At 38.0% G+C, this 25,874-nt stretch overlaps 1 protein-coding gene across 1 annotated transcript; it reads left to right on the top strand.

Annotated features, from left to right (window-relative positions):
- The first annotated feature begins 434 nt into the window (after positions 1-434).
- Positions 435-24,072, top strand: pik3ca (phosphatidylinositol-4,5-bisphosphate 3-kinase, catalytic subunit alpha). Its single transcript, XM_053634473.1, has 22 exons — positions 435-1,101; positions 2,195-2,295; positions 4,859-5,277; positions 5,770-5,979; positions 6,947-7,197; positions 11,002-11,247; positions 12,144-12,229; positions 12,338-12,443; positions 12,729-12,881; positions 14,588-14,722; positions 15,156-15,280; positions 15,387-15,468; positions 16,236-16,400; positions 16,535-16,638; positions 18,237-18,408; positions 18,521-18,627; positions 18,726-18,847; positions 18,931-19,009; positions 19,112-19,282; positions 19,370-19,487; positions 19,562-19,716; positions 21,328-24,072. The coding sequence occupies exons 3-22, from the start codon at positions 4,926-4,928 to the stop codon at positions 21,596-21,598; spliced, it is 3,210 nt and encodes a 1,069-aa protein (XP_053490448.1). The 5' UTR covers positions 435-1,101; positions 2,195-2,295; positions 4,859-4,925; the 3' UTR covers positions 21,599-24,072.
- The last annotated feature ends 1,802 nt before the right edge of the window (positions 24,073-25,874 follow it).

The raw sequence follows: 25,874 nt of genomic DNA, 5'->3' as shown, positions 1-25,874 counted from the left end.
TTAACAATTCTGACAATTACTTCAGTGTAATAAGCCAGTAATTATGAGAGTCATGAATGAACTAAAGCATGAAACAAACAAATAAATAATTCTTACTTACAGAAAGTTGCACTGTTGATGATGATGATGATGATGATGACTGCTACTTCTATTATTATTAGTACTATTAATATCATCATCATCATCATCATTAAGGATGAATACAATCTAAGCAATCTGTTCTCGGCTGCACATTGTTTTATTTATTTATTTGTTTTTACTATCAATTAACAAACTAATTTAAATCGGATCCACAGTTTGCACACGCGTTTTCAACTCCAAATTGAAATGTACTCGAAAAACTGGTGTAACCTTCCAGGTTTGTCACTCTGTCAGGTTACTACTGTATGTTAAATGCACATAAAAAAAAAAAGAAAAAGAAAAAGAAAAGGGGAAAGGTTTTACAAGATGGATTTTGAGGGTATGACAATTCCCCTACGGACTCGTTACTGGGTTGAAATGGAAGCATGTCCACACACAAGATCACCAAAATCTGCTTAACCTTTGCGCTTCTTATACTATTTATCACATTGCTATAAACAGTGGAGTAATTTGTAGTGAATAGTTAAAGTGCCGTTTAATTATGTCGCATTACATCACAGCTGTATGCGGTCGTGTTATCTTTCCCCTGCAGTCGGTGGTGAGGACAGCAGAGTTCACGGAAGTTTCCTGTGAGAAATCCAAACATTCTCGCTGAACCTATCACAACTTGCACATCTCGCTCACACTGCCGCGGCTAGCGTCTCTATCCAGCGACCTGCTACACCGCGCTTCATCGGTTCTCATTCTTATTCATAGGAAGTAACCTCCGGGCGGTATCCATGACAGTAGTTTCTTCAATACTGGATTAAACGACCATGTAGCGGAAACTATTTACTTGGTCCGTGTATAGTAATGCGCGGTTTCTACTGTAAGAAGACAAACGAGATTAGCTGTCTGTCGTTGCTATGGAGAGCCTGCGCCTATCGGGCCGGGACGGGTAGGCCCGAGCAACGCCTGCGTGTTGGAGTAGCGCCTGAGACCAGAGGAGGGAACGCCGAGAGCGGATTACTCACAATAACGGTGCCTTAGCTCGTTCATAACCCCTAGTTCACAACCCTTAAACCACGGGTGTGGTTTATTATTTTATTTATTTGTTGTTGTGTTTTTTTTTAAGCCACAATCTACTGCTAGGGCTTAAGGAACGAGGAAATATTTAGACCACTAAACATTTACCAGTTCCGAAATTGTTCACGAAGTAATCACAATCTGGAACCTCTGGCTAGCTAGCTGGTTAGCTTGGTGGCTAATATGTGCTTATGGTTTAGCCAACGGGCTGCGTTATGCTTACTACCGCATCTCCCAACAGCAAATAAGATGTGACAGTCATACTGACGTTGAAAAATTAATACAACTTTTAAATGACTGTTGGGTTCACTGTCTAATCAGAATAAACGCGTATCACAGTCGAGGTTTAGTTCATTTCAAGCGTGTTTAGTATTTCAAAAGGACACTCCCATTCTAATTAGCGTGCTAGCTTTCTTCGCCGAGGCTCGCGCTTGGGCGTCGGGTTAGTTATTGAGCTAGCTAACTTACCTAATTACGGGCGGTAGGCGAACAAACACGCTTTGTTTATTTTCGCCTCAATGAACATGACGTATAGAGAGGACGAAAAGCAAGTCGTTCACCGACAAATACAACGATTGGTAATGGCTTTAGTGTCTTTCCTTCTTTTTCTTGACGCCGGACTTTATTTGGTCAGCCGGTTCGCTTAGCTAATTTCGTTTAGCTAGCTGGCAAGATAAATCCTGAAGGCAGTGGTGCTAGCAAAATACATTGATAAAAGGGTGTAAAAGTCATTCCTGATAGCTGGTACAGGTTTAAGACTTGAACGGTCAGGGAACTATTCCCATCAGCGGACAGTTTTCATAAATTTCGAAAGTGTCGTGAACAGCGAGTGTGTTGTTTTGTTTTGTTGTGTGTGTCGGTGTCCAACGTAGTAGTACATGTTTGTTTTCCTGCTCATCTAACTGTTTATGGTGGTACTGTCTTTGTTTTAGTAATAGTAGTAGTCCTAAATTAGCACACAACGTGAGAAAACCTTCTGTCTGATGTTTACTTATTTAAAGGCAGCTTGTTTATTACTGTACGATGGTGTTTCTTCCCTCTGTTACAGAGTACTACACTTGCACCACAGGAGTGAATTATTAGGAGAGGTTCGCTGATGTTCCCAACATGAGGATCGCTGTTTTTAGGTTTCCCTAAAACTGCTCTATGGTAAGGATCATTTCCTGTCACTCTAATGCACTTTTGTCTATATTACAGAGAACATACACACGCTGGTTCAAACATGTTTGATCGTCTTGCAGTGGATATTAGTTAGGGACGGGCGATATGGACTTAAAACTATATCTCGGTATTTACTGTGATAACGATATCAGTGACGATATTAATATAGTACCGTTCAGCACTGTTTTTAGCTACAAGTGACAGCTGTGTGCAGTCTTGAGAGCCTCAGAAACACAAACATTGATCAAAATGTAAAACTGATTTTTCTGTAACCAAACTAGTTCCAGATTGTGGAGATAGCTCCTCGGTTAGCAATAAACTCCTCCTCAGGTTTTCGCTCTGCATGTAAGCTGTGAATGGGCCGTAGACCGTCGCGCACACACAAATACGTCATCGACTAGGCTTTATCGTTATGATCGTGGGAAGACGAATTATTATTTTGGGGAGAATTTTTACCGGTGTATCGCAAACAATAAGATATCGCCCATCCCAAATATTAGTGCACCCAGGACATCCTCCCAGTTTTCACATATCCTGTTGCTCAAATAAGCTGTAAAAGTTACACACACTTTGGTTTCCTCAAACTCGGAATAGAATAATTCTGAGTGGTGTAATATACTTTTCTCGGCATAGTGTGACTTCTGCTCCTACAGTAGTTTACCACAGTAGGATATACACTTGTTTCTGATGGACTAATTGGCTGATGTCATTACAGAGGCGAAAAAGCTTTTCTGTGCGAAGTGCCAAATATTCTTGGCTCCAAGCTGAGGAGCAATATCTTCCTTATCACTGAGTGTTGCATTCTTTAATTGCAGAGTGAGTCAGATAGTACCTTCTTCCTGTAAGCTGTTGGATGACTGTTTTGTTATTGAGAGAGCATTCAGTGAGGTATCCACTAAGACTGTGACTAGGAAGTTGATGACTCAGTCATAAGCAGAGTGGGATTTTGCTGTGTCTCAATCTACTGTTGTTCCACCCTGTTTTTTTTAATAAATAGTGAGTTGCATAATCACAAGTTCTCATTAAAGCTTGAAATATCTGTCTGAACCTGATAGTATCTGATGGTTCATGTGAAGTTGAAGGCTAACATCTAGAATGTTTGTCAGACAATCTTGGGTTGTGGTTGGGTCAAGGTCAGAGTTTTAGGCTTGAGCATGCTACAAAGGATGACTTGGCCTTTAATATAAAATGGAAATGGACTAATATGATAAGAAAAGGTAACAGCCTTATTAGATGTAGGCTAAATTTGAGCGTTTGTGGGTCAGTATATTATGTTTTGGTTAAATTTTTTTTCTTCAATTTTGTTTACTGGTATTCTGAGAACTACTCCAGTTCAGGACAGTTTTGGTTTCTGATTAGTGATGTTTGGGTTTATCCAGTATATCCTTCGGGGGCTTTCACACTGGCAGTTTAGTCTGATACAGAGCACGGTTTGCATGAAACATTGCTGTCATGCGGACCAGGAAGGATGCGGCGATACAGGTCCCGAGGCTACTTGTAGGAGGTGGTCTGAGTTCAGTTGCACTGGATCTGTGCTGCGATTCCAGTGAATATGAACGCAACTCGTACTCGGGTCCGCACTTGTTCTGGAAGTAAAGTAACCTTCGCATGTTTTAGCCGATGAAGGCATCATTAGTTTCCACAACACATGTGCACCATGAGTGGTAGGGGAATGTTGTGGGGCACAGAAGAGGTCTACTGCTGCACATAATAGCACCAAAATAATTTAAAAAACGAAAAATATGGTGAGTCGTATTGTGTGTTCTATGTGCATTTGTGATGGCATAAGATGAATGAAAATGCACCAGGGGTCGATAGAATCCTGCGGGGGGAGCAGGGAATAATCACACTCTGATTCGGACCACAGCAAACGTGCCCAGTGTGAGAACTACTTTAGTCTATGGTTGTGGTTTACATTCAGAACTTCCTGTGTTTGGTCTGGACGGGTCTGGCTCGGACAGGTGTTCTTGGGCTTCTAGGTCAGAACATGTTTAAATTTCAGACCATGATCTGATGTACAGAAATTATATATTTTATTGAAATTATATATATCCATCAGTTTCAATGACATCAAAACCATTCCTTCTCTTTTGGAAAAAATAGTCATTATTGTGTAATAGTTTTTTTTTCTTTCTCAAGAAGACATAGTGGATTTGAACATTTAATCATGAACTTGTTTGACTGTCTTTTGCTGTTGTTTATCAGGTTTTCCGGTGGCAGTGATGAATACACTGCTGCTGGTATATAGGACACCGTTTCCTCTTGCTTAATTTGTATTTTATTATGTAACTTTTTTTCCCCCCTTTATGACCCTGATCATTTATATTGCTCTCCAAAATGGAACTCCTTGTTGGAAAACTGTTGAAGATCCTTATGTTATATAATGTTTACCCGCACTGATCAAATTACTTCTGAATGAGCGAATGCAGCAAGCCCAAAATCTGTGTGGAAACATAATGTAGTAAATGCAATAAAACATACATGAAGTATATGAAACAAGCACCAGATCACTGAAGACATGTATAAATGTGCAACTGTCTTCTTTCCTCAGGGGATAAAGAAGTTGAATAATTTAAAGTGTATTATTTGAGATTGGACGATTGTGAGAACTAGGGAACATGCCTCCAAGGCCATCATCTGGAGAATTATGGGGCATCCATTTGATGCCCCCCAGGATTTTGGTGGACTGTCTGCTGCCCAATGGCATGATCCTGACCCTGGAGTGCCTCCGTGAGGCCACACTTGTCACCATCAAGCATGAACTGTTTAAGGAAGCACGAAAGTTCCCGCTCCATCACCTGTTGCAAGAGGAAGCCTCATACATCTTCGTCAGTGTAACACAGGAAGCCGAGCGGGAAGAGTTTTACGACGAGACCAGGAGACTCTGTGACCTTAGGCTTTTCCAGCCTTTCTTAAAAGTCATTGAACCTGTGGGCAACAGAGAGGAGAAAATTCTCAACCGGGAAATTGGTAGGAGCTTTTTTTCTTTCTCCCTTATAGGTAATAATTATATTTGTTATACAGGGGTTTCAACTTAAGAATGAAAGTGCTGGCCTGGCCGGTGAGCGGAGCATCTGAGGTTGAGATTAAGTTGACATTCATAGGTTTACAGAATGTTTTTTGAATACAATGAAATTATTGTTCTCCAGTAGCACACCCATACAATGTGTACAACATTTCAAATGCAAATATAAAATTCTCACCTATAATAAAAGCTATAAAGTATGTACTTGTTTAATGCAAGTAATATGGTAAAAGGGGAAGCAATGACTAAGATGTTCTCATAGTCTTCTTGTATGTTGCACACTGTTCACAGACATAACAAATGTTTGTTTTGGTGCCTGTACCCACCCATTTCAAATTAACCTTAACTATTTTTAGTTACTAACCAACCCATAGAAAAAAACAAACATTCAACAGCATTCTTTTTTACAAGAGCTCTCCGCTTGTTCTGTTTTTCAGGTTTTGCAATTGGCATGCCGGTGTGCGAGTTTGATCTAGTGAAGGATCCTGAAGTGCAGGACTTCAGGCGAAATATACTAAATGTCTGCAAAGACTCAGTAGAACTCAGAGATGCCAATGGGCCGCATAGTCGTGCGTTATATGTTTACCCTCCCAACGTGGAGTCTTCACCAGAGCTTCCAAAGCACATTTTTGGCAAATTAGACAAAGGTAGGAGGGATGAGTGTTACCCATAACATTGGGTGTGATGTCATGTTATTTGTGTTTTTTTTTTTTTTCTTTTTCAAACCCAAATTGAGTAAACAGATTGTTCATTTCAATTTGAAATTCTCTGTCTTTACAGTATGCATGGTCAGTATTTTGAGCACATGCATGGAATGAAGCAACAGTATTTAGCACAGTGCATTTCTTTGCTAGGAACAGGGACAGTGTAAAGTAAATTTACATTTGAATATTTCTTTAATATATAAGATAATAATAGTGTGTTTTGTTTTCTATGTAAAACCATTCTGTTTAACATAGGAGTACACTATTCCATATACTTCAGTATTCTAAGCATTTTTCCTGCAAATAAAATAATAAATATTTGCTTGCCAGTCATGTAAAATGACAGTTTATAGTGACAAAACCCTTATATGATATGGAGATTGTGGGTGGAGACGTGTTAGTGATGTTAATCCCATGAGGTGAGGAATACTTTCTGCTTTGACTAATTAAGCATTGACGTGCATTCAAGTTCACGTAGTAGTATCTTCAGTGGCTACTTAGTGTGTCCGAAAAGTGGCAACAGAAGTGGAAAGTCACCTAAATCTGGTTCAGAAATGGGGGAAAACATTTCCTTAGTTGTGAGCTGTGTGGGTTTGTTGAGTATAGTCGTGCATTTTCAATTTATTGAAAATATTTCACCAATTGGCCCTAGATTCCCATTGTAAGTGAGTTTTGAGTGATAGGTTGCTTTTTCAGTACAAGGAGAGGTTGAAATTATTATCCATGGTAATCATGTACAGCACACACACACACTTAATCCTCTTTGTCCCATGTGAGACATAAGGCCGCCAATCATGTACAGGGTACAGATGAAGTAGGGTATTTTGTGGGAGTATTCCCTTAACATTCATTGATTAAGTTAAAGTTCCATCGTATTTATTATTATTTTTTCTTTAACTTTTGAATCCAGGTCAGATTATCGTGGTCATTTGGGTTATTGTGTCGCCCAACAATGACAAGCAGAAGTACACGTTGAAGATCAACCACGACTGTGTCCCTGAGCAGGTGATCGCAGAAGCCATCAGGAAAAAGACGCGCAGCATGCTGTTGTCTCCCGAGCAGCTGAAGATGTGTGTGCAGGAATACCAGGGCAAGTACATCCTCAAAGTGTGTGGCTGTGACGAGTACCTGCTGGAAAAGTACCCTATCAGTCAATATAAGGTACAAAATTGTGAATCGCCTCATTTAAGATGTGTTCAATTCCCTCTAACACATTTCTCTCTACTGCTTTAAAACCCCTGTCAACTTATTTTCATAATTAGCTTCCTACTGTAATCAGTAGCTTCTTTAAAATTTCTTTACAACATACTTCTTTACTTCTTTAGTACCTTCTTTAAGAAAGAACAATGTTGTTTTTCTCAGTTAAGAGATTTTTAGGGGCCAAGCACCAAGGCGCGTTGGCACCTATTATATCCTTTAGTATTCCTATTAGAGCTGCAACTAATGATTATTTTGACAATCGATTAATCTGTCGATTATTTCGTCAATTAATCGATTAGTTGGATTAAAAGGCCAGTTTTTATTTTCTTTATTTCGAGAGAAAAAAAATGTTATTTCACATTCTGCCCAATGTTGTCCTTTAAACATTGTGAAAATTGAAGGCTGTGAAAACGGTATTTAATGTATTTATTTATGTGGGTTATGCTATTCATTGTGCAAAGGATTTTTAAAAATATTAATATTATATTTTGAAAACAAAAACACTACTTATTGTCCACAAGCTTTTAAAGCAGAATTGAAATCACTATATTTAAAAAAGAAAAACAAAAGCACAAACTAAGTGTTAACTGGTAAGAGGCTATATGTTCGGCAGTAACACACACATTCACTCATTTGAACACAGAAACATGTTTCTTTATTCTGTAAATGTATGACACTTCTTACAATTATATACAATTACATGTTATAACCCCATTACAGTTACTGCTCTCATAAAAAAACACATTTACCTTTTTTTCTAAATATCACTCAATATAGCATCAAACAACATATTTGATCAAAATGAATATTTTAGTCAGAGTTATTGCACTCCCTTTCTATTGCGTCTGGAACACATTATCAGCACGTGCATCTGTCTCAGCATCTCTCATGACAAGCCACGTTAATACGCTTATGAGTTTATTTGAAGTGCTTAATATAAAACACTCCTGTTATGGACAAACCTGGATCGTGCACTTTTCCTGCAGCAGCTCACTCTGTGACCTCCGCTGTTTCTCAGATGTGTTTTATTCATAGAAATGCGTTTTTCACCATTGTGAAGTGATGTCACTTATGGGGGTTATCCACCGTGACGTCACAGACCCAACTCCTCCATAATGAAATTCCTTGTCGATTATTTTAATTATTGATTATTGTTGATTTAGTTGTTGCAGCCCTAGTTCCAATTCCGCTTCTTATTCTTCTTCCGCTCTTGAGTCTATGGCAGCCTATAGAATCACTTGCAGGAAAGTTATGAAATTTGGCACATAGATAGAAGACAGTCTGAACTGTTACTACAGCAAATTTGGAGTCTCTACCTCAAACCCTCTAACGCCACCAACTGTCCAAATGGGCATTCGTGTTTATGCTAATAACTTTTGACCCATAAGTGCTAGAAACAAAATCTTTTCCCCCTGATTCCTTGGCTCATGCCAATTCAGATGGACCCTATGGTTTTAACTTCCTCTTGGTTTTAACTTGGTGCATGTCATAGCCACCATGACTTGAGGGTACCTGTACAGTTTTAGAACAGTGCCACCTAGTGGTCATGAGATATGAAAAAAGCACGTTTTCGCTTATAACTTATGAATGGGTTGTCATCATGAAACTAGTCTGTACCAATTCAGTGGAGCACAGGTTTGATATTACATTTTCAGTGTCGGCCATTTTGGTGATCAGCCGTTTTGAATTTAGTCTTAAACGCTGTATTGTATGAACAACTTGGTGCATTGTTACAAAAATTGTAGGTGTCATCAGGACCATGAAAATTATCATCTTCAGACCATGCTGGGAAAAAGTTATCAAAAGCTTTTTGATCAGCCAAACAGTTCTCAAATAACTTGCAGACGAATTCGATTGCGATCACACCGAAACAGATGTGAGGCTATATCTCCATAGTACATTAGCGTATTCAAACCAGTTTGATGTCATTGGCATCATGATTTGAGCGCAGCTGCATTGTTCTGGAACAGCGCCACCTTATGGTAAATTATGCAAGTTCAAAAAATGCTCGTTGCTTTTGATTACTTTTGCCCATTGTCATGACACTGGTCTTCCTAGATTTCGTGGCTCAGGCCAAGAACAATCATACCAATTAGGCCATGGTCGGACGAACTTGCTGTCTGCCATTTTGAATTTACAAAAAAATGGACTTTTCTATCTCCTCCTAGACCGTTCATCCAATTTTCACCAAAATTGAAACCGCCCATGCCGGCAAAAAGTTATGGAACTCAAATTTGATTGGTCAAAGCATTCTCGAATGATGCACAAATGTGGTGATGTGATGCTATATCCGTAATACTTTAGCATATTCAGACCAAACTTAGTATATGTCATGAGCATCATAACCTGAGGGTACCTGCTCAGTTGTGGAACAGTGCCACCTAGTGTTCACAAGATATGAAAAAATGCACATTTTTGCTTATAACTTCTGAATGAATAAAATCATGACCAAACTAAAACCATACTTGCTTATCTCCTCACTTTGCCTCTGTATTGCTTGGCCCCGGAAATATGCTTGCAGCTATATTTGAATTTCTTTTCCTTCCTTTTTCCTCTGGCATCTGGAAGATGTGATGTCAGTTCTGCTAAAGTATTAGAATTAGCCACCACAATACATCAGCTTCCCCTTTACCCCACCCTCACAATTTAGAGTGACTTCTTACTCATGCAGTCTCTTTGTAATTTTTACATACAGTTGCAGTCGGGAAGTTTACATACACTCATCATGGACATGAATGTCATGGTAATATTGGGTTTTCAGTAATTTCTTTGAACTTTTCTTTTTCTGGGGCAGAATCATAGCACAACATACATCTTTAATAATAATAATAATAATAATAATAATAAAACAAAACAAGAATTTGGTTCACAAATTTTAATTCATTTGGGGGATTTTCATTTGGGGGATCAACACAGGACCAAAATTATACAGACAGGGTCAAAAATATACATATAAAGACTCAGATTATTAATTCAGTGGTGCTGAAAGTTCCAAAACGGTTCCAGATGGTGGAAACTTGGACACAATTGGGTGTTCCAACAGGACAATGACCCCAAACACACATCAAAGCTGGTTGTGGATAAAGCAAGCTAGCATTAAGCTTTTGGAATGGCCTTCCCAAAGTCCTGATCTCAACCCTATTGAAAATTTGTGGACTGTGCTTAAAAGTTGAGTCAGGGCCAGGAAACCAACAAATGTCATTGAACTTTACCAATTCTGCCAAGAAGAGTGGTCAAATATCCAAGCAGAATTCTGCCAGAAGCTGGTGGATGGCAACCAAAAGTGTCTGCTCGAGGTGAAACTTGCTAAGGGACAGTCAACTAAATATTAGGTGTGCTCTATGTATATTTTTGACATGCATGTACAATTTTGGTCCTCTCTTGATTACAGAAAACACCAAACAAATTAAAGCTTGTGAACCAAATTCTTGTTTTTGTTTTTTATTAAATATGTATGTTGTACAATCATTCTGCCCCAGAAAAGAACAGTTCTAAGAAATTACTGAAGGCCCAATATTACCATGACATTCATGTTCGTGATGAGTGTACGGACATAGGAGGGGTAAAGAATACAAATACAAATGAAGTGTTGGTGCAATCTGTGTTTAAAAAGTAATATTTCTTGCCAAACAACACTGCCGAAAGTAGTGTTTAAACAAGTAGAAATGGAACGATGCGTTTCGGACAGCTTTGCTGCTGACAAGATTTCTGATTTTATAGGTTTGTGTATATAAATGAATTTTTCTTTCCCTCTGTTTCTCTCAGTATGTGAGGAGTTGCATTATGCTGGGCCGAATGCCAAACTTAATGCTGATGTCAAAGGATAGCTTATACTCTCAGTTGCCCATGGACACGTTCACCATGCCCTCGTATTCGCGCCGCATCTCCACAGCCACACCATACATGAATGGGGAAGCCTCCAGCAAATCCCTGTGGACCATCAACAGCAACCTGAGGATACGTGTGCTCTGTGCAACATACGTCAATGTAAACATCCGGGACATTGATAAGGTGTGTACCTAAAAAGGACCATTTCAGATAATGGTTAAAATTTAACTAGGTTTTAAGATAAGTAGAATATAACATGACTATTATATGTTTAAGTTTAATTTAGGTATTTCAGGTATGTCAGTGTATTGGGCACTGTAATTGAATGAAAAAAGGCATGCTCACTAAACAGAAACCAATGTCAAAAATCGCTGGGATAAGATGGCCTAGTTATTTATATGATTTTTGTTTAATTTGTTTGTGTTTTTTTATAATAGCAGATAAAATCATTAATGAATTCTTTAAATTGGATTGTAATCAATCTATGCGTCACATGGTGGAGAAATTCTCTGATCATGCTGTTGCCGAACGAGTTATCAATAACCATAGAAAAACAGCGTAAACAATAAAATGTGCCGTCCAAATATTCATTCCTTCATTTTCTGTAACCACTTGGTACGGTAAATCTCGAAACCTATCCAAGAAACCTACCCTGAGGTGGGAATAGACCCTGGATGAGACTCCAGTCAATTACAGGACACCATGCACATACTCATTCACACCTAGGAGCAATTTAGCTTAGCGAGTCTACCTACCAGCATGTGGTGGTGGTGTTTTTTTTGGAGTTGAACCGGAGACTCTAGTAGAAATATGCAAGATACTAATGAACTAGAGACCCTGGAACTCTGACACAACAACACTACCCACTGTGCCATTGTGTAGCCTAGTCAAATCATTTTGCTTTATTTATTAATTTTTTTTATTATGGCCCATACATGTACAAGTTAGCCAAACATTGGGTGCATCTAAAGTTTTATATTAAACAGCATCCACTTTATGCATCATGTGTCCTTGTGTATATAGCGCCCTTGAACTTTGCATGGTAAAGCTATCCTAAAATTGTTTGTACTCCGTTATAGATTTATGTCCGGACAGGGATCTACCATGGTGGAGAGCAGTTATGTGACAATGTCAACACGCAACGCGTGCCCTGTTCAAACCCAAGGTATTGTACAAATGAAATGTTATTGCACACTATCAAAATAAAACAACACAAACATTATCTGGTAGTATGTTATGCATGTTTGATTTAATATCTTTACTGTTCTCTTAGGTGGAATGAGTGGCTTATGTATGACATGTACATTCATGACATTCCCCGAGCTGCTCGTCTTTGCCTGTCCATCTGCTCTGTGAAGGGGAGGAAGGGAGCAAAAGAGGTGCCAGCACAGTTCAACATGTCAATACCCTTTTCATTTAAAGCCAGACAAGGCAGCGAGCTGTTGATATTAAATATGCTGTCTAGTAAATAGTTTGACTAGCACATCTGAATTTGAGCCTCAGACTGTAAGGTCATGAGAACATCCAGAAATTTGAGCTTTGCAACAACTACCTGACTTGCCTTAAACTTCTAATTTGATTATATTGTATTTTCAGAATGCTTTATCTTGTCACAGCACACAAGTGGTGAGCTAACAGCAGGTGGTGTTTTCATTTTGTCTCAGGAACACTGTCCGCTGGCTTGGGGAAATGTAAACCTCTTTGACTACACACACACCCTGGTCTCTGGGAAAATGGCACTGAACCTGTGGCCGGTGCCACACGGCCTAGAGGATCTGCTAAACCCCATCGGTGTCACAGGCTCCAACCCCAACAAGGTGACCGTTCAAAGCAGCCATATTTGAGACAGGGATTGGAACCCTAAGCAGTCTGGTAGTACAGTGCCCTCCACTAATATTTGCACACTTGGTAAATATGAGCAAAGAAGACTTAATTATCTTAATTAATTGACTTAATTGTTGAACCTTAGAAAAACTCACAAAAATACTCTGCTCTCATGGACATCAAACAATTACAAACACAACACCGGTTTATCCAAAACAAAATACCTTTTATTAAATATAGGTGTGCAACAATTATTGGCACCCTTTGTCAATACTTTGTGCTACCTCCCTTTGCCAAGATAACAGCTCTGAGTCTTCTCTTATAATGCTGAATGAGTTTGAAGGATACATGACGAGGGATCTGGGACCATTCCTCCATACAGAATCTCTACAGATCCTTCAAAATTCGAGGTCCATTCTGGTGGACATCCATAGGTTTTCTATGGGTTTCAAGTCAGGGGACTGGGATGGCCATGGCAGAAACTTGATTTAGTGGTCAGTAAACCATTTTTGTGTTGATTTTGATGTATGTTTTGGATCATTGTCCTGCTGGAAGATCCAACCACGGCCCATTTTAAGCCCAGATCTATTGATATTTGATAGTCCATGATGCCATATATCCTAACAAAATGTCCAGGTCCTCTGGCAGAAAAACAGCCCCAAAACATTAAAGAGCCACTACCGTATTTAACCGTGGGCATGAGGTACTTTTCCATATGGCTACCTCTCTGTGTGCTCCAAAACCACCTCTGGTGTTTATTGTCAAGAAGCTCTATATTGGTTTCATCCAACTATAGAAACCGATCCAATTTGAAGTTCCAGTAGTGTCTGACAAACTGAAGATGCTTGAGTTTGTTTTTGGATGAGAGTAGAGGATTTTTTTTCCTTAAAACCTTCCAAACAACTTGTGGTGATGTAGGTGACTTCAGATTGTAGTTTTGGAGACTTTCTGACCCCCAAGACGCAGCTAACTTAGGGTTAGGGTCACTTGAAGTATCCTCTTCATATTGGATACTTGGATACAATATAGACACGCGTCCAAGTCCAGGTTGATTCATAACATTTCCAGTTCACTGGAACTTCTTAATTATTGCCTGATGGTGGAAATGGGCATTCTCAATGCTTGTGCTATTTTCTTATATCCATTTGCCATTTTGTGAAGCTCAACAGCATTTTGCTGCACATCACAGCTGTATTCCTTGGTCTTGCCCATTGTTATGAATGACTAAGGAATTTTGGCCTATGTGTTATCTTATATTTATACCCCTGTGAAACAGGAAGTCATGGTTGAACAATTTCCTGTTCCTAATCACCCAAGTATACTATAAATTGTTTTAAATATCAGTGGGAATATACTTCAAATATATTTTCTCATATGAATTCATAGGGGTGCCAATAATTATTGCACACCGATATAATTTTTTTTAATAAACCTGTTTTGTTTGCAATTGTTTGATATCCATGAGAGCAGAGTATTTTTGTAAAAAGAATTTTAACAAAGTATCAAAAGGTTAAACGATAAAGACAATTCTTCAGATATTCAATTCTTTGCTCATATTTACCAAGGGTGCCAATATTAGTGGTGGGCACTGTACGTAATGAGACATGGTCATTGCTTGCATATTTTTTTTTGCACTTTGACATTTAGTATGTAACCACTACTTCTTTTTAAAATACAATTTCCATACTGTGTTGATTAGGAAACCCCATGTCTGGAATTAGAATTTGACTACTTCAGCTGTCCTGTGAAATTCCCGGACATGACCACAATAGAAGATCATGCTAATAAGATCATGTCCAGAGAGATGGGATACAATTACTTTCAATCTGGACAGGTGAGCTTCCACATAAGCATCCTATGTTCTTAATTATAGCAGCATATTTCCTGATTTTCATCTTAAGAATATTAATTCAATTTCTTTTGCCTCTTGGATACAACTTTTTGGTGCTGGAACAACATTTCTATCATTCTATCCACTAATGCGTATTTATTTGTTGTGAAACCCTAAAAGGTGAGATGGAGGGACCAAGCCTTTCTTGTCAAGAGAGAAACGCACTGTACAAAAGAATATTAATTTGATTACATTTCTTAAGAATGTGAAAGAACATTTCTTGGTCCAATAATAATTTCCCACTGTAATTAAATAGCTTTTAGTGTGGTATTGTACTTAACCAATAATGGGATGCTTTCATAATTGTTTTTTCAACTCGGGCAAGTTTTAATATGTGCAAATATTGAGATTATTGCACCACTTTTTTCCTCCACAGAGCAGCAGACAGGCTCGAGACCATCACATAATGGAAGGTGATATTGAGCAGCTGCGACAAGTAGCAAACAGAGATCCACTTTCTGAGATCACTGAGCAGGAAAAGGACTTCCTGTGGAGACACAGGTACTCCCACATCATCCACAGCTCATCTTCTACAGTACTGTTGTTACCATGTTATCTTCTAGTGCTGGTCTCTAAAACATCAAACTCTTTCATTTGTGTTTTTTAGGCAGTATTGTAAAAATATACCAGAGATTCTTCCCAAGATTCTCCTTGCTGTAAAGTGGAACTCCAGAGATGAAGTTGCACAGGTTGATAAACTATATTAACATTATCCTGAATAGGTTAAGGAAACTATAGTGTAAAAAAATACGATTTTCATTTTTATAAATATTGTGCTAGTCCAGTAATATGCCTGTCCATTACTTACAATTTATGCAAAGCCTGTATTTCAGCCACTTGTAGGCAACATGTATAGTTTTTATGTCACTGGAATGCATAATTTAAACAGGAAAAAGGCTTCTTTTCTATTTTTTTTTTTTTTTTACTCTGTAGTTTTTTTTAATTTAATTTAGACATTTGTACAAAATCCAGTAAGGGACCATCATGAACGTGTATGCTTTATCGAAGATATGTATAATATTGGTTTAAACTTGGTTCTTTCATGCGTCTTACGCGTATTTCTGATTTATCAAAACCTAAGTGCTGTATCATACATAATATGCAAATCAGCTCATAGTGCTTGAGCATCCCTTTCATGTGTTCCTTGTTCTTAGTTGTATGTATGATATATTAGGGGTTTTGTTTGCATTTACACTCTCGCATAACAACTTACTAAATTGTGTGCTCAAATGTTTTGAGCAATGTCAATCTGTTTTTAATTTCTCTTGGGTGTATTTACATCTGCATTTATAGTTAGCTTAGTCCTGTCTGGATGTAATCCTGATCATGAATTAGGCTCTTACATGTGTAATGATATGGAATATCATGTATAGGTACTGTATGGTGTCTGTTACAAAGAACCTCACTGACTTCCTTACTTTTAACCTTTTAAAATCCCATCCTTTCCCTTGCTCAGATGTATTGCCTTCTTAAAGACTGGCCCGCAATAAAACCAGAACAAGCCATGGAGTTGCTTGACTGCAACTATCCAGATCCGATGATAAGAGAATTTGCAGTACGGTGCCTTGAGAAATATTTGACCGATGATAAACTCTCCCAGTACCTTATTCAGTTGGTCCAGGTTAGATTCATTTTAAATAATTTTGTCTTTGATTGTCATAACATTTAGTCCATTATTTATGCTGACCATTCCTGTTGCTGCACAATAAACAACACAAGGGTTTTTTATGTATATGATGTGTGCGTCTCCTACAGGTTTTGAAGTATGAGCAGTATCTCGATAACCCCTTGGTGCGATTTCTGCTGAAGAGGGCCCTGACCAACCAGAGGATTGGACATTTCTTTTTTTGGCATTTGAAGTGAGTGAGGCTCCTTCCTCCTGAAAAGGATGTTGATTATGCATAGACAAGTTTTGTTGGATGACTTCTAAGCACAGTGGTATGTTTAGGCCACTATAACTAAAGATTTTGTTTGCAAAAAGGATGTTTAGATCCTTGAGGAAATGTCATGTTTACATTGTGTGTAAATATTTGTTTGCCATGTCTTATAAATGAAGTCAGAAGAACTTTGCATCTGTAATCACATTACCTATACCAACTCTTTTCCAATTCTTTTTGCCAAACTCAATTCAGGAAGTCCCTGCCTTGCAGGTCGTAACACACCTGAACCAGCTTCTGATCATTGAAAAGCTTGATAATGAGCTGATGAGATGGAACATACAAATTAAGAGAGAGTTCTTCTTACAGTCTTGAACGTTGGCTGTTTGTGAATTCCGCATTTGTTCAGATCCTGCAACAACTGTGTCTTCTGTGAATTTCTAAGACTTACAGTAATTGTGACTGACTAAGGTTTAAGGGCAGACTATTTTAATTTCTTGCTGTAGTAATATCAGAAAAAAATATTTTTTTCTGGACACTGGTTGTTTTGCATTTCTCCCCAAAACAGTTGAGGTCATATGTTTACATACACCGTGCAGAATCTGTGACATGCTAATAATTAAAAGAAAAAAAAAGAGGGATCCTAAAAATTACATTTTGGTTTTTATTTAGTTCTGCCCTGAATAAGCCATAAGATGTTTACATGCATATACATGTCCACAAGACACAACAATAGCTGAATTAACACAAATGAACCAGGTCAAAAAATGTTTTGTGATAGTTGTTCATGAGTCCCTTGTTTGTCCTGAGCAGTTAAACTGCCCACTGTTCTTCAGAAAAATCCTCCAGGTCCTGCACATTCTTTGCTTTTCCAACATCTTTTGCATATTTGACCCCTTTCCAACAGTGACAATATGATTTTGAGATCTGTCTTACTGCAGTACTAAAGGGAAAAATAATGATAATGAGTCTTTATTGGTCACATATACATATGCACAGTGAAATTTTTTTCTTCGCATACCCCAGCATGTCAGGAAGCTGGGGTTGGAGTGCAGGGTCAGCCATGATACGGCACCCCTGGAGCAGAGAGGGTTAAGGGCCTTGCTCAAGGGCCCAACAGTGGCAGCTTGGCAGTTCTGGGGCTTGAACCCCCGACCTTCCGATCAGTAACCCAGAGCCTTAACTGCTAAGCCACCACTGCTCCAGTGATCATAAAAATATGATTTTTAAACAAAATAATGACTATTTACACCAAGTACCAGACGTTTACACCCCTGTTGTGTACGAGTCCCTCAGTTGTCCTCAGTGTGAAAAAACGGATCTCAACATTATATAGCCACTGCTGGAAAGAATCTTAATTAAGAAACTACTGTGTCATTTGGACTATATGTAAACGTCTGTCATGTGACATAGCTTACTCAGGGCAGTACTTAATTTAAAAAATGAAATGCAATTTTTATGATCCCGATTATATATATATTTATTTATTTATACTTAACATTTTGCAGATTCTGCAAGGTGTATGTTCAAGTGGCCCACAAGTTTTATGTAACTAACTAACTGCATTGTGTATGTTGCAGGTCAGAGATGCACAACAAGACGGTGAGTCAGCGTTTCGGCCTGCTGTTGGAGTCTTACTGCCGTGCCTGCGGTATGTATCTGAAGCACTTGGGCAGACAGGTGGAGGCCATGGAGAAACTCATCAACCTTACAGACATACTCAAGCAGGAGAAGAAGGATGAGACTCAGAAGGTAGAGTACATTCTCTGTCAGAATTATGCTGTTTTGTTACAATTGTATTTTTCTCATAAGCTGTCTTGAGTGGGCTATGGCCCTTCATTTGGCTATTTTAATGCATGTTTAGGTGCAGATGAAGTTTCTGGTGGAGCAGATGAGGAGGCCGGATTATATGGATGCCCTCCAAAACTTCACCTCTCCATTGAATCCAGCCCACCAGTTAGGCAACCTACGGTGAGCCAGTTAAACTCGTGTTTTCAAGGATATATTGACATACCACACATCCAAAACATTTTTCTCCATTATTGATTCCTATTTTATTTTTCTGCTAGGCTTGAAGAATGCAGAATCATGTCATCAGCCAAGAGGCCACTGTGGCTTAACTGGGAAAACCCTGATATCATGTCAGAGCTTCTCTTCCAGAATAATGAGATCATCTTTAAGAATGGGGATGGTCAGTCACCTTTTTAACCAACACTATTTATCTGTTAATGTGTCTGGAGTGTGAGCTTTAAATGTAAACCTACTTCTTTTTAGACCTGAGGCAAGATATGCTGACACTTCAAATCATTAAAATAATGGAGAACATCTGGCAGAACCAGGGGTTAGACCTCAGGTACTTTTATTTCCAAGTTAAACTGTTGTTCATCTGTATTCAAATATGATTTTGCTGAGTGACTGATTATTTGTGTTCTTTTACTTGGACATTTATTTACAGAATGCTTCCCTATGGCTGCCTGTCCATCGGAGACTGTGTGGGTCTTATTGAAGTTGTGAGGAGTTCTCATACCATCATGCAAATCCAGTGTAAAGGAGGTCTCAAAGGGGCATTGCAGTTCAACAGCTCCACCCTGCACCAGTGGCTGAAGGACAAGAACAAGGGCGAGACGTGAGCTTTTACATTGAGAATGAACAACTTTCTGGCACATTTGTTTAATTAATGCATAGTTACATCTATGTATATCAATCACTGTAGGTATGACATGGCCATTGACCTGTTCACGCGATCCTGTGCTGGTTATTGTGTGGCCACTTTTATTCTGGGCATTGGTGACCGACACAACAGTAACATCATGGTGAAGGACGATGGACAGGTATGCTTCTAGAGGCAGTGTCCTGTTTATACATATTGTCATACATGGGTATTAATAGCCTCTGTGTTTTTTAGCTGTTTCACATAGATTTTGGCCACTTCCTGGATCATAAAAAGAAGAAGTTTGGCTACAAGAGAGAGCGAGTTCCATTTGTCTTAACTCAAGACTTCTTGATTGTGATTAGCAAAGGAGGAACTCAAGAATGCACTAAAACGAGGGAGTTTGAGAGGTATGTTTGTGAGGTTCACATTTTTTTGGAATCTTAATGATAAAGTAATTGGCTGGCAGCTCCCATTTCTGGCAGTCATACTCGTTTGAGTAACAGTAGCCCCTTTTGTGTGCTTAAACAGTTTCCGAATGGCTTTCCCCCTCCGGACAATAGTGTAAGCTACCTGCCAAAATTCCTGTTTGTCTCCTAGATTCCTGGCATCCCATAAGTTTGTAACTGCAGCATAAATTATGCTAAAATTAACTTGATTTTTTGTTTGTGAAAAGCCCAGCGTTAAAGGCCTCATATTCCTTGTCCCATATTCCTAATATCTGAGAAGATTGAGGGGTAGAAACATTGGCTATGAACTAGAGGTCAACCGATTGATCGGTTTCGCCTATTAATCCGCACCGATTGCTGGAACTATTGGTTATCGGCAAAAATCCACCCCGGTAGTTTTTCCCGGTTGCGTGCGTTGCAGGGTCCGCTGTCATCATACAGTCCAAGAGTGGCCTCTAGAGGCAATGTAAAAACTCACTGATGTTTTTTTTAAATTATTATTCATTTTGGATGTCTTTCTTTTTGTTATTTGGAGTGGTACTTTTTGGTTCAGTTTGGATGTATATCTCTTATTTACTTTAATATTCATTAAGTTTATTAATATTTTTCATTTGTAAAATTTACGGTACATTTTCATGGTACATTCCGTTCAGTTTATTTTTGTAATTGCAATTAGTTTGCAAATTTTTTTTTGATAAAGTTCAGCAATTTTTTTTTTTTTTACTTTGATTTTTATGTTTTCATTCAGTATAAATTTTATAAATAATTGGTTGATTAATCGGTTATCAGCAGGTACCGCCAAACTTGGTTATCAATATCTGTAAAATCCCCTATCGGTTGACCTCTACTATGAACTGAACATAAACTTCTCTACAGTTCTATATAAACTTATCTCAGTATCTCTATAACTGTTGTTCAGATCAGTTTCCAATGTGATATTTATATGTTGGGTGCCTCTGCAGTAAACAAGCACACTTATTAATGATATGAATATTTAAGGCTAATATAGATTTTATTTTATTCTCGATGCAGCCATAACCATCTCAGATATAAATATAACCATCCCAAGTGTTTTGTTAAAACTTAATTGGGACTGAAATAGATAAGTAGCATTTAGAATAAAATAGGCAAATACAATTTAAAATAAAATAAGAGTAGTAACACTGATTGGTTTTCCCAGATGGTTTATGTCAGTTTTCCACTTGTCCCTTAATGTCTCCTGTTTTTGCATTAAAACAAATTTTGGTGTACAGTTTTGTTTGTTTGTTTGTTTTAAATATTGTACTGTGTTTGCCAAATATTTCTTGGGTTCCACCTACATCACCACTCATTTAGCTGTATTTGTGTATTTATAAGTAGCAGCACCTGAACTTGTATTTAGCGTATACTGTAGGGGTCGGTGGCTATGATCATGCCATTTTCACAGATTCCGTTTTTCTTTTTGTCCTGCAATATGTTGTTTTTTTTTAAATAATTTTGGAAGAGCTGTGCATAATAATCAGACGTTTATCCATGCATGCCCTTGTACAAAAACTGAATTGAGTATGATTGTCCTTGCTACTGCCCCTGTAGGTTCCAGGAGATGTGCTACAAGGCATACCTGGCTATCCGACAGCACGCAAACCTCTTTATCAATCTGTTCTCAATGATGCTGGGCTCCGGAATGCCAGAGTTGCAGTCATTTGATGACATTGCCTACATCCGCAAAACCCTGGCACTAGATAAGACTGAGCAGGAGGCTTTGGACTACTTCATGAAGCAGATGAACGATGCTCACCATGGCGGATGGACCACAAAGATGGACTGGATCTTCCACACCATTCGACACCACGCCCAGAACTGAACTGGAGTAGGACTCAGCCCATATGAAAGGTGCTCGAGCTAGAACAGGACTCCTTGCCCAGAAACTACTGGTTTATCTTTACTAGTAGAAACATGGCAGCCAGACCTCAAAGTGGGGTAAAATGTACCCCCAACTGACCTTCAGAGCACTAAACAATCCAAAATATTCGTCTTCTGTTTCAATCTCCTTTTTTGGTATCCATACAGAAGAGTACTAACCCTAATCTTTGTCCAGAATGGTTGTACATGGTTGCCTGTAGTTTTGTACTGATGATTTTTTTTTGTGGTTTGTTCTTGCTGCTCTTTTCCTGGAGAGACCATGGTTCTTTTATTTTATTTTATTTTATTTTATTTTATTTTATTTAAATTTTTCTTTTGAGAAAAAAACAAAAAACGAAGTCAACAGGAAGCGTTCTTTACATTTAGGGCGCTCTTTGGATTACTCATGTCTTCCTCCAAGTACAAATGCCTTTAAATATGCATGGAACCTCTGAGGAACTCTAAACAGGGTAGAAATTTTGTCTGTCGGTGTGTGTCCTGACGGATGGTTTTTGTAGCAAATGTAGACAAGTTGACATTTCCCATAGTCTTGCATAAACACTTGGCCCTTCGAAGCTATTGCCCTTGATCACTACAAAAGTTTTTGTTTATGCTTCTCCACCTCCTTCACTACCATTGATTAGTGGTAGCTAAAGTCAATTTGGTGTTTGGATAGGAGGTATCATTTATTTTGCCCTAGGTATGAATTTAGAGGTGGAATATTTAGCCTCGTCACACATAAAATGACAGTCTTTGAACACTAACTGAAATGAAACATTGTGCAACTGGTCCAAAGGCTACACAGTGGCCCTCACTGATCACACAATTTCATTGCTTCGTTATGATCACAGAGAAGCAACTACAAAGAAACATAATGGGACTCAACATAGGAAAAAGCAAACATACTTCAAATCAAAGTTCCTTATTCTTTTTCAGTGTGACAGTTAAGTAGAATTTCCCCTGCATATCTTTTTAGACCAGCACAGGTGAAGAAAAGCGATTGAGATGAAGCCTTAATGGAACTTGATGCTTTGTGGCTGAATGCACAGTCCTCCCTCACGTGTACTGCATGCAACAGTAGAGGGTAACTTGGTGCTTAGTAAAACTAGTTTAGTGAACACTTTACCTTCAGAGCACTTGCTCTATTTTCCATTAATGATAACCGGGCAGGTTCATTTATTGACTGCAATTATCCTCACTTGCATTGTGTTGGATAACTGCTATATGGTTCTGTAAGAAATAAAGAATGGTGCTAAATAGATTCCACTGTATAGAAAGGGAATAAACTCTGGATGAAATGGATTTTTAATGTTTAAAATGCTTTGAACTCTGAGAATGGTTCAGCCATTGACATACGTTTTACCTTTAACCCTATAATTACACTCTACAGTGGTACATGTCTGTATTGTATATATCTTCAACACACCCTTTGATGCTTCTAATATCCTCATTGCTTTTGTCCAGTACACAGATGTGGTGAGGATCTGCCGGGTGTGCTGTCTGCAGTTTACTTGTAAGGGTTATAAAAATAACCCATTCATATGCTTTAAAAGATGTAACAGTGGCAAATCCTGTACAAAATCTATCAGAGCTGTTTTGAGAAACTGCAGATATGCATTTCACCAGAGCAGCTTCAGCTTTGTGCATAAAACTTATATGAGAGGGGAAAAAGAATCAGGAGTGGCACTTATTTTTGGTTAAAACAACAAGTACTCTGAAGTGCATCCAATTAACAATATACCTTGTGGAATCATGTCCATAACGAATTGATTTTGCATGACCAAATGCTGAGGTTCAACCATTAAAGCCAAACCAACTAACCTCCAAATTAATGATATTGTATACGTCCACGATAATTTTTCTTTGGATTTGTGTTTGAACCACAATGACTCCTCATACCTACCTGGTAATCCAACCTCTGTGGTTGTGGAGAAAGCCTGTTGTGTTTTTGCATTACGTTTAAGCTGTGAAAATGTAAAGATTACAAATGAGGTGCAATCGTACTATCTGTATGGATGTGTGTCTGCTGATGGGAAGACTAGCTTGTGCTTGAGAATTTATTCAAAACTTCACTACTTACTAGAAGCTTCTGGGTTTTTTTTTTTGTTTTTTTTTTTTTGTTTTTAGTTTTTTTTTTAACTGTTAATTCAAGCCAAAGTTCTATATATGTAATGTTGTTCACCTGCATAACCACCTGAAGCATTTAAAGGGCCAGTCCTGGACAGCTCAATGTTTTAATGAAGTTAGAGCTATATCATAAAGTCTGAAGGACACTTTTTTTTTTATTTTTACTGTCACAGAAGTATAGTGCTAACGTGAGAAATTTCTACCCATCAAATTTGAGATGAGGCCAAACAATCTGCCTTTTTGCTAAATGCAAAGACCACAGTCATGTTTTTATTTCTTCCTGCATTCTGTAAATGTGTGTGTGTGTGTGTGTGTATATATATATATATATATATATATATATATATACATACACACACACACACACACACACATATATATATATATATATATATATATATATATATATATATATATATATATATATATATATGAATGTAGTGTGTGTACAATTCTATTGGACTATCTTGCACCAAAATGTATTAATGCAAAGAAAAGGAAGGCATCTAATTTATAAGAAGTATCCTGAAGTGAAGTGGCATTGGGGTATTCCAGTTTTCATATTCATTAATTTGCTGAATTTGAGGTTTAAGATTTTTAAATATCAATGTAATTCTTATATGCAGTAAACTAACTAAACTTTGTAATGTTCTTTTCCCCTTATTTGCAATGCCTTCGGTCTTAAAGGACTGAGTAGATTCAACTGCATGTCTTTAGAAGCAGCATTACAAATTGTACTCCTCTACTGCCTGAAACAGTTCAGATTAATGTTCTTGTAAGCAGCCTTATGTTAGCCCTCCAAAAGCCAGTTAGTGCATGGTTGTGGACACGACTTTTGTGTTTTATCTGTACAGGTTACAGATCCTTTGGGGCTGGACCCATTTAAAAGCCCATTTTAAAATGGTTGTGATCATGTGCAAATGCTTTGTATTTTCCTTCTTTTTCACCAAGCAGGAAAACTGAGATGCTGGACTCTTGGCATCTTTTATATGAATTACAAAATGGGGGGGGTCGTCATATTTCTCTTTCAAATGTACTTGAATATCATCACGCCGAACCATCTTTGTTTGTTGAGAACAAATGTTATTGTGGTGTAGCACTGAAGGTTCGTTTGCATAGGCAATTTCATACCGATGTTGAATGTGAAAATAGTTGTGTTGTAAGAGGCTCTGCTTGAGAAAACTCTTGTAAAAGAAAGGTTGCCCTTTTTAAACTCTAAGGAAAATATTTCACACTATGTATAATGTGGCAAAAAAAAAGATGGCGTTAATTGTATAAACTTGTACTGAAAGGAAGGTCAAAACTGTTTGTCTGTTTTTGAGTGGTTACATTTCTATATCATTCTCCTTAATGTTTTCCTACTTATCATTTACCCATATTTTCATGTGTAATAATTTTCAAGAACACTACTTGGTGGGCCAAATAATGTTCCATAGAGCCAACCTGCATGAAATTTAAGTTAAAGCCCTATTATTTCTGTTCATTATATGTAGATATAAAAATATGTGGCCTAAGACTGCACTCTATAGTAACCATCTATAACTGCTAACAATGACATAGCCTCATTCTCATTTATTTACTGTTTCATTGTGCACCTCAGTTGAAAAGTTGCTTTGTATCCCCAATATTTTGAGTGTTATGTGACTATGTACAAATAAACATATTTCAAGAAATGTTCCTTGTGCTGGTTTTTATTATTATTATTATTATTATTATTATTATTATTATTGTTATTATTATTATTATTATTGTACCCTTCCTTTTTCACGTGTGCTGGTTTTTTTTATTTGTTTTGGCCATATACCATTAGTAATTGGTTGGACTGTTCAATACTTAGTGTTGGCCTGAAGTGCTGGTGGTATTCCACAAAGAGAGCTAATTCAATAAACCATGCTTATTTCAACAAGCCTGGGAAATTTCCATCAATGTCAGTCTCCATGAAGGAAGCTCATTTTAATCTCCCTTCAGTTAATATGCCCATCCCAGGGAGCATCTGGCAGAAGGCGGGGTACACCATTGCTGGGCACGATCACACACACATTCACACACTATGGACACTTTGGACATGCCAATAAGCCTACCATGCATGTCTTTGGACTGGGGGAGGAAAT

This window comes from Ictalurus furcatus, chromosome 10 (genome assembly GCF_023375685.1).
Source record: "Ictalurus furcatus strain D&B chromosome 10, Billie_1.0, whole genome shotgun sequence".
In the NCBI taxonomy this organism is placed as follows: Eukaryota; Metazoa; Chordata; class Actinopteri; order Siluriformes; family Ictaluridae; genus Ictalurus; species Ictalurus furcatus.
The sequence above is the reverse complement of the archived record's forward strand: the minus strand, read 5'-3'. Positions and strand labels throughout refer to the sequence as shown.